The 9,739-nt window shown below is 37.1% G+C and overlaps 1 protein-coding gene across 1 annotated transcript; it reads left to right on the top strand.

Annotated features, from left to right (window-relative positions):
- Window positions 1–1,281: 1,281 nt before the first annotated feature.
- LOC131157926 (pleiotropic drug resistance protein 1-like) lies at window positions 1,282–9,515 on the top strand. Its single transcript, XM_058112394.1, has 24 exons — window positions 1,282–2,144; window positions 2,295–2,415; window positions 2,521–2,609; window positions 2,730–2,814; window positions 2,959–3,118; window positions 3,224–3,300; window positions 3,599–3,652; window positions 3,756–3,846; window positions 3,965–4,266; window positions 4,384–4,665; window positions 4,754–5,070; window positions 5,169–5,329; window positions 5,417–5,520; window positions 5,607–5,763; window positions 5,842–5,940; window positions 6,055–6,221; window positions 6,341–6,673; window positions 7,116–7,406; window positions 7,495–7,578; window positions 7,680–7,813; window positions 7,985–8,212; window positions 8,311–8,482; window positions 8,679–8,933; window positions 9,017–9,515. Exons 1-24 carry the CDS (start codon window positions 1,822–1,824, stop codon window positions 9,275–9,277), a joined length of 4,347 nt encoding a protein of 1,448 aa, XP_057968377.1. The 5' UTR covers window positions 1,282–1,821; the 3' UTR covers window positions 9,278–9,515.
- The last annotated feature ends 224 nt before the right edge of the window (window positions 9,516–9,739 follow it).

Raw genomic sequence — 9,739 nt, 5'->3', positions numbered from 1 at the left:
AATCCTAGAAAAAAATAAGCCGAGGAAAACAAATAAACAAATAAATAATAATTAAAATATATTAGAATGGTTATGGGCATAGTTAAATGTCTTTCAGTGACTCATTTTTTTTTAATAAAAAAATCATCTCTTTCTATTTTTAATTGTTACAATTGTAGTCAACTTATTTTTTAAATAATTATAATTTTAATTCAGAAATTATACAAATTTTGTCATTAATTACGATGATTCAAAATGTGCACCATAATTTTAAATACAAAATTTGCACATAGTAAAAAATTTAAATGGACAAAAAATGCAGCCAATTCATTATGAGCATGTTGTTTAAGAAATTACAGAAGGGATGAGCTTCTAGTACACTTAGCTGTCCACAGATTAGATTTCATATTTTAAAACTTAATTTAGTGCTTTGGAATTATTATTTGATCTTTTAAAAGGTTGGTTAATAATCTTTTCCACATTGCCGGAATAGGGGCAATATAGTCATTATACAAAAAATGAGTGTCTTTCACCCCTAGGGTGTAGTTCAGGTGGTAGTGTGGATTGCGAGAGTGCCTCTCACGAGGTCAGGTGTTCAAACTCTTCCAGACTCGTTTACGTCCCTGAACTCCTGAATTTACCCTCTCTTTGAAGTTGTGGGATCAATTTTAAGAGGTGCAGGATTAGTCACGTGATCTGTGAAACGGACGTGTGAATACTCGATACGTAACCTAAAAAAAAAAAAGTCTTTCCGATCACCATCTTAAAAGGAGGACATCCAAATCATAAGACTCCCTATTTTGTGAGATCAGGACAAAAAGATGGATAATCCTTAGATAAATGAACTCAAAATTGTGGAGGAGAAAAGTTACAATTAATATATTTTTTTCAATCAATATCGACACCGTATGAATACAAGAGATAGTTAACACAAATGTCTTTGTTGTATTTTTAAATAATTTCATTTTTTGTTATAAGTTATTGCTTTTATAGTTAATGTACTTTTTTAATTTATATAATTTAATTCAAAAATTATACAAATTTTGCAGTTAATTATGATGATTAAAAATGCGTATCCTAATTTTAAAAACAACATTTACGCGGAATAAAAAAAATAAAGTGAACAAAAAAATGTGACCTAGATTAGCTTTTTTGTTTGATTCCAAATTCAAAACTTAATTTAAGCCTTTGAAATTATTTATTATTTTTTGTAAGAAAGTTTTTCAGTCACCTTATTCACATTGGCCGGCCGCCGAACAGGGGTAGTATAGTCGTCGTAAGTGTCTCGTTGGTAAACATAATTGCCCTGCAACTGAGTGGCAACTCGGTCGGTGCCCAAATGATCTCACGAATTCGAAGGGTCGAGCACAGAAGAATTAATTGCCCTGTTTTTATATTTTCGCGAGAAGTCAAGAAAGAATGACCCGAGGCGTCTGCAGGCAGTACCGGGACGAAATTGACCCTTTCTCTTAATTCAACATCCTGCGAGCTTCGAAATTAAAATATCATTGACAGTTGAAAATGTAACTCGTTAATGTGCTTTCTCTTGCTATAAATAGATGTTCTAGAATTCCCATTTCTCGGTGCCATCAATGCTCCACTGGGAAATCGAGATAGAAACGGAAAGAAGACGTGTGTATGGGGAAAAGAAAAAGCTTTGGATCTCTCTGAGCAAGAGCCACAAAAGCGATTCATAAACACAGACACACATCTCTGGTTTTGAGCATTTCCAGCTCTAGATTTCGTTGTTGAGTCTCTTGGGCTGCAGATTGAGCAAAACAATTACTGGGTTGTGGTGGGTTTTAATCGGCCTCGTGTGTAGTTTCTTCTCTCTGGTTTACAATGGACGGTGAAATTTACAGAGCTAGCAGTAGTCTGAGAAGGAACAGTTCTTCGATGTGGAGGAGCGATGGCGTGGAGGTTTTCTCCAGATCTTCTAGGGAAGAAGACGACGAAGAAGCTCTGAAATGGGCCGCTTTGGAGAAACTTCCCACTTACAATCGATTGAGAAAAGGGTTGCTGATGGGATCACAGGGGGCTGCTGATGAAATTGATGTGAAGAATCTGGGGGTTCAAGAAAAAAAGAATTTGATAGAGAGGTTGTTGAAAGTTGCCGAAGAAGATAATGAGAAGTTCTTGTTGAAGCTCAAGAATCGAGTGGACAAGTGAGTTGGAGGATTCTGCACTTCAATTCATATTTACATTACCAAACTCTGTTTTTTTTTTTTTTTTAAAGAAACTTTATGTTATGTTCTTCGTTTTTCTGATTCATTTCAGTATTGGATTATATATATTTTAAATTTTTTTTTTAACAGAGTTGGAATTCATATTCCAACAATCGAAGTGAGGTTTGAGCATGTAAACATTGAGGCAGAAGCTTTTTCGGGAAGCAGCGCTTTGCCTTCATTCATTAACTTCTCATTTAGTCTGGTGGAGGTAATACCCTGCAAATAAAGTACAGATCATTATTTGTTTCTGTCCATGGCTTTTCAATGATTTTATTGTATGCCAATGATGCTCACTTTGTTTTCTTTTCTAAAGGGTATCTTAAAACGGCTCCATTTTCTTCCAAGCAGAAAGAAACATCTGACTATTCTTCATGATGTTAGTGGAATGATCAAGCCTCGCCGGTGAGCGAACAAGCTTTGTTTATTTTCAAGTAGCCATGTCCCATGTATATGTATAGAAATTAAACACATGGCGATCACTGGCTTGATCGTTTCTCATTTTTGTTCATACCATATATGCAGGATGACATTGCTTTTAGGTCCTCCAAGTTCTGGAAAGACCACACTGATGTTAGCTTTGGCTGGGAAGCTTGATCCCAGTCTAAAGGTTTGTGTTATGTATTTAAGTTTTTTTTTTTTTTTAAATGCCCTTTAATAATATTTTTAGCTTCATTTATTTTCTGGGTTTGCAAATTTTGGGTACTTCTTGTTTCATCTCCAATAACTGAAAAAATTGCTTCTGTTAAACCAGTTTTCGGGGAGGGTTACTTACAATGGGCATGGCTTGAATGAGTTTGTACCCCAGAGAACTGCTGCCTACATCAGTCAACATGATCTCCATATAGGAGAAATGACTGTCAGAGAAACCTTGGCCTTCTCTGCAAGATGCCAGGGGGTTGGATCCCGTTATGGTCGGTCAATAATATAGACATTTTGTTTTGGAAATATTGTCAAAAAACTCGGTTTAATGATCTATGCATAGCTTAAGATTGATTATTCTTTTTGAAAATATGCAGAGATGTTGGCAGAATTATCTAGACGAGAAAAAGCTGCAAATATCAAGCCTGATCCTGATATTGATATCTTCATGAAGGTGGGAATTTAGATTCTTTGAAATGTTCTGTAGGGAGTTTTGCACTCTTTTACCAAGTTCATTTCAGAGTGGGAGACAGGAGGGAGAGACAGAGAGATCATCCCTTTTCAGAATTATATTTTTGATGCCAATAAGATAAAGGGATTTTAATTTCTAGGCATTCTGTTGAATTTGTAGTTTGCATAGGTTGAAATAAATATGTTTTTTTTACGTGAATTGATTTCAAACTGTTCTTTAGCTGATCTTATTGCCAGAGTATACGAGCTGAGAATTGACCTTTCACATTTTAATTTTTCAGGCAGCAGCAGCCGAAGGTGATGAGGCAAACATTGTCACAGATTACATTTTAAAGGTATTGTGAGTTCAAAATTTTTTAATGGTCATTGGAGGGATTTTGAGATGTACCCAGATTATTTGCATAAAACTAAACTTTCCTTTTTCTATTAAAATTACAGATTTTAGGTCTAGAAGTCTGTGCAGATACCATGGTGGGGAATGAAATGTTAAGGGGTATATCTGGAGGACAAAAGAAGCGTGTTACAACAGGTAAAACAACTCATTTTCTAACATCAATGCACTTAATATATATATATTCCTCCCGCCCCCCCTTTTTTTGGTTTTGCTTCAACTAACTGTAAGGAAAATCTCCATCAATAAACTGTAGGTGAGATGCTGGTTGGACCGGCAAGGGCATTGTTCATGGATGAAATATCGACTGGTCTAGATAGCTCGACAACTTTCCAAATTGTGAATTCACTCAAGCAGTCTGTCCAGATTCTCAATGGAACTGCCCTCATCTCCCTTCTCCAGCCAGCACCCGAAACATATAATCTCTTCGATGACATTATTCTCCTCTCTGATGGCCAGATTGTGTATCAGGGTTCCCGTGAACAAGTGCTTGATTTTTTTGAATTTATGGGCTTCAAATGTCCTGAAAGGAAAGGTGTAGCCGACTTCTTGCAAGAAGTAAGTGGTAGAGAATATTTATTTCATATATTTTATCGGGACAGAGAAAATTTCTGATTATGGGCTTTAAATTTTAAGTTTCCTATTTAGTCATCTTAAGAATTAAATTCATTGCAGGTGACATCAAGGAAAGATCAGAAGCAGTATTGGGCACGTAGAGATGAGCCTTACCGATTTGTTGCAGTCAAGGAATTTGCTGAAGCTTTCCAGTCATTCCATGTGGGAAAGGTAATTGGAGATGAGCTTGCAACACCATTTGACAGGACCAAAAACCACCCGGCTGCCTTGACAACCACAAAGTATGGTGTTAAGACAGAGGAGCTCCTAAAAGCTTGTGTGTCTCGAGAGCTGTTGCTAATGAAGAGAAACTCATTCGTCTATATCTTCAAGCTCTCCCAGGTAGGGTTTTCCTATTTGCTTCATCTTCTGTTTTTGGTTATTTCCTAGCTGTGGATATAACTTTGTTATGGTCATATGTATGGTTCAGCTTACGATAATGGCACTGATTGCAATGACACTCTTCTTTCGCACCGAGATGCACAAAGATTCAACAGAAGATGGGGGGATTTATACTGGTGCACTGTTTTTTTCTGTTGTCATGATCATGTTTAATGGATTGTCAGAGATGGCCATGACCATTCAAAAGCTTCCTGTCTTTTACAAGCAAAGGGATCTTTTCTTCTTTCCAGCATGGGCTTATGCTCTTCCCTCATGGATCCTCAAGATTCCTATCACTTTTTTAGAAGTTGCTGTTTGGGTATTATTGACTTACTATGTTATTGGATTTGACCCAAATGTTGGAAGGTAATAACCAGAAATTTATTCTACTCTTGAGAAATATTATTCCAATTTTCACTTGTAATTTGTTTTGACGATATTAATGGTTTCTTTTCTGACTGCAGATTGTTCAAACAGTTCCTTCTACTTGCAGCTATTAGCCAAATGGCTTCTGGATTGTTTCGGTTTATTGGAGCAATTGGTAGAAACATGATTATAGCCAACACATTTGGCTCATTTACATTGCTTGTGCTTTTTGCATTGGGCGGGTTTGTCCTGTCACGAGGTATGGCAAGTAACTGTGTATAACAAATTTTTTTTTTTCCTTTTTCTTCCATCTTAAGTTCTTGACCATGAAAAATGCTGCACATAGATGATGTGAAGAAGTGGTGGATATGGGGTTATTGGTGTTCACCTATGATGTATGGGCAGAATGCAATATTAGTAAATGAGTTCCTTGGAAACAGTTGGAAAAAAGTAAGATTTTGCATTTGTTATTTGCATATGTTTTGAGCACATGTTTGTGTGAAAGTTAGCTGATGTCGGAAGCTTTTAATATCAAGGTTCTTCCGGATTCTCCGAAACCACTGGGAGTTAGAGTTATGGAATCTCGTGGGTTCTTCCCTGATTCATACTGGTATTGGCTTGGAGTGGGAGCATTGCTTGGGTTTATGTTGCTGTTCAACTTTGTTTCCACCTTGGCTCTCACTTTTCTCAACCGTGGGTATCTCTAAATTCTCTGATTTGAGACTGCCTATGCTTAGAGTTTATGTATTAATATCCAGCAAAACTGTGCAGCATATGAAAAGCCTCGTGCAGTTATTCCTGAAGAAACTCAAGGAGATGAGCTTGATAACAGAACTGGAGGATTGATTTCTCAAGGGAATAGCTCTGGAGGTGATGAACTTCATGTGTGTGTTTTAAGTCTGTTTTCGTTATTTATATCTCTTTTATGCCAATTAGTTAGCACCTACCACCTTTTTATGCCAATTAATTATTATTTACCTGCAGATAGAGGGGATGAAATTAGGAGGAGTAGTGTCTCCTCTGGGGCAGCATCTGCAAGGACAGAAGCCATCGTTGAGGCTAATCATAATAAGAGTAGAGGAATGGTTCTTCCTTTTGAACCACATTCAATCACCTTCGATGAAATTAGATATTCGGTTGACATGCCACAGGTAATTCCATGGCTTAACTTTTAGTACATATATTATTGTTTAGAGATAAAAAATATGTTCTGCTTTTGTATGTCACAAGAATATGAAAACTAATTTTCTTTTTCGGATTGAACTTCCAGGAAATGAAAAACCAGGGTGTCCTTGAAGATAGATTGGAGCTTCTGAAGGGAATTAGTGGTGCGTTCAGGCCCGGTGTTCTTACAGCTTTAATGGGTGTCAGTGGGGCTGGTAAAACTACTCTGATGGATGTTCTGGCTGGTAGAAAAACCGGTGGATATGTTGAGGGCAACATCACAATTTCTGGGTATCCAAAGAAGCAGGAAACCTTTGCTCGAATTTCTGGTTACTGTGAGCAAAATGACATTCACTCTCCTCACGTAACTGTCTATGAGTCCTTGGTTTACTCAGCTTGGCTTCGGTTACCTCCTGATGTGAATTCTGAAACCAGAAAGGTTGGTGCATGTGAAATTGTACTCTTCTTGAGTGTTTTCATTCAATTTTTTTTAGTAAATACACAGAAATTAGTTTATCTAGGTGTTAATAGTTGGCTCACTGTTAGGGTTAAGTTTGGCAACAGTTAGCCCTAGTTGTTGCCATCCTTTATCAAATTCAGCGGGCTTGAATTTTTCTTAAATCTTACCTTGTTTCATGTTAACAAGCATCAAGCTGTTCAGCAAAGGCTTATGGTTTAAATCCATGTCTTAATGTGCCTAAGGGAATCAATTTACAATTATTGAATTCATGGTGTTGCTAAAGCTTGCTTACCATTCAAACCAAAAAAAGCTTTTGTAATGAGTTACTGATATATGCTAAAACAGTTCATGAATCATTATTGTTTTTTTTTTTCTGCATCCTTTTCTTGGAAAAGCATTTAATTCTGAATATTGGTTGCAGATGTTCATTGAGGAAGTCATGGAACTTGTGGAATTGGACGTATTGAGGGATGCCATAGTTGGATTGCCTGGTGTGAACGGCCTCTCAACTGAGCAGCGCAAAAGGCTGACCATTGCAGTTGAGCTAGTGGCCAACCCTTCTATCATATTCATGGATGAGCCAACATCAGGGCTGGATGCAAGAGCTGCTGCAATTGTAATGAGAACAGTTAGGAACACTGTGGACACAGGAAGAACAGTTGTGTGCACCATCCATCAGCCAAGTATTGACATTTTTGAAGCATTTGATGAGGTTAGATAGAGAGAAGGATTAATAAAAATCTACGTTTCTTTTTTCATGGTTTTTCTTCTGTGTAAAATTTTTGAAATATGTCTTGCAGCTATTCCTAATGAAACGTGGAGGAGAGTCGATTTATGTTGGGCCTCTGGGTCGGCATTCTTGCCATCTTATTAAATATTTCGAGGTGAGAATCGATGCGGTTAAAAATTACTTTACTAAATACTCCATTTCAAGTTCTTATTCATATTTAGTACTTGCTAAGGCATATTAACTGCTTTTTGCTAGGCAATTGAGGGAGTCAAAAAAATTAACGATGGATATAATCCCGCAACATGGATGTTGGAAGTGACAACTATAGCACAAGAAATGATTTTGGGAGTTAATTTCGCCGAGGTGTACAAAAATTCTGACTTATGCAGGTGTGTCCAAGTAAAAATGTACTTGATTATGTAATGAAGTCTGGTTATCAGCAACAGACGTGTCAATATACATATTTTCAACAGTGGAAAGTGTTTAAAGAAGTTGATAGTCTCATAGTTCTGTATTAGTTCTTGACACTTGTCCTAACAGTAACATGGCATATATTTCAGGAGAAACAAAGCCATGATAGAAGAATTGAGCAAAGCTCGTCCTGGCTCAAAGGACCTGTACTTTCCCACTCAATACTCACAGCCTTTCTTCACACAATGCATGGCTTGCCTGTGGAAACAACGTTTGTCATATTGGCGCAACCCACCATACACTGCTGTGAGGTTTCTCTTCACAACCTTCATTGCTTTGATTTTTGGGACGATGTTTTGGGACCTTGGTGGCAAAACGTAAGTTACACTCATAAAATCGAGAATGGCCTGAATATTCACTTTCACACCTTTCCTTATCTAAATTTTAACTGACTTCATTGCGTTCTATACTACAGGAAAAGGCAACAAGATCTGGTTAACGCGATGGGTTCAATGTACGCTGCTGTTCTCTTCCTTGGTGTTCAGAATGCCTCTTCTGTGCAGCCTGTTGTGGCTGTTGAACGAACAGTCTTTTACAGAGAAAAAGCTGCTGGAATGTATTCTGCATTGCCTTATGCCTTTGCACAGGTGAATAATATTTTGGAGTTGTTGCAATATTTTATATATTTGATTCTACAATAATATAAAAATGGGTAGCCACGCCTGATGCCACATGATACTACCCTTCTGCCCAACCAAATTAACGTCAACCCCTACTTTAATTATGTTTTTTTCTAATTTATTTGATTCTTATCCTTAAATGGCATTTCTTCTTCTATTGCAGGTTGCAGTTGAGATCCCATATATCTTTGCACAATCTGTGGTATATGGGCTTATAGTCTATGCAATGATTGGATTTGAATGGACTGCTGCTAAATTCTTCTGGTACCTGTTCTTCATGTACTTCACATTTTTGTACTTCACATTCTATGGCATGATGGCTGTGGCTGTCACACCGAACCACAACATTGCTTCCATAGTTTCTGCTGCATTCTATGGAATATGGAATCTCTTTTCTGGATTTATAATTCCTAGAACGGTGAGTTTTGGCTACCCTTCAATGCTTTTAAAGTTCTTCACTCATGAGCCGATCATTAATTTTTATTTCCCCATGAAATACAGAAAATGCCAGTGTGGTGGAGATGGTACTACTGGGTATGCCCTGTGGCTTGGACCTTGTATGGATTGGTGGTTTCACAGTATGGAGATCTGACAGACGTACTAGTTGACACGAATCTACCGGTGAAGGAGTATCTGAGAGAGTATTTAGGGTTCAAACATGATTTTCTTGGTGTGGTTGCAGCTGTTGTTCTTGGGTTTACAGTGCTCTTTGCATTTATATTTGCCTTCTCCATAAAGGCATTCAATTTCCAGAGGAGATAAAGAGTGAAGTCACTGGGAGCACAAGCACAACTCATGTGATCAACATCCTCCTCTTCATAACATGTAACCAATTAATGTATCTATGTATTTTGACTCTCATATTTCATTTATGATCATGAAAAATGTAATATGTATTGATAAAGAGAATATTAATTTCTTTGTATTGGTAGCAACCTGCTCCCTCTTTGTCTTATGTTTCTTTTTGTTTACTTCATGTATAAAAAGAAAGTTTCAGCAATTATTTCATGGTTGGTTGTAATGTATGGGCATTTCTGGTTCCCCACCACGGGGCTGAATCAACTGATATAAAATTATCATAATTTGAACAAAAGTCAGGAAGGTATATTGTTGAGATTAATGCTTTGTCTGGCTTAAGGGTTTTGTGAGAGAAAAAGAAGTGAAGAGAAAAAAGAAATGAATTTTTCTCAGTTTTCTCTTATCTCGGATATAATTAAGAATGAA

Source organism: Malania oleifera, chromosome 6 (genome assembly GCF_029873635.1).
Source record: "Malania oleifera isolate guangnan ecotype guangnan chromosome 6, ASM2987363v1, whole genome shotgun sequence".
NCBI classification, from domain to species: Eukaryota; Viridiplantae; Streptophyta; class Magnoliopsida; order Santalales; family Ximeniaceae; genus Malania; species Malania oleifera.
The sequence above is the reverse complement of the archived record's forward strand: the minus strand, read 5'-3'. Positions and strand labels throughout refer to the sequence as shown.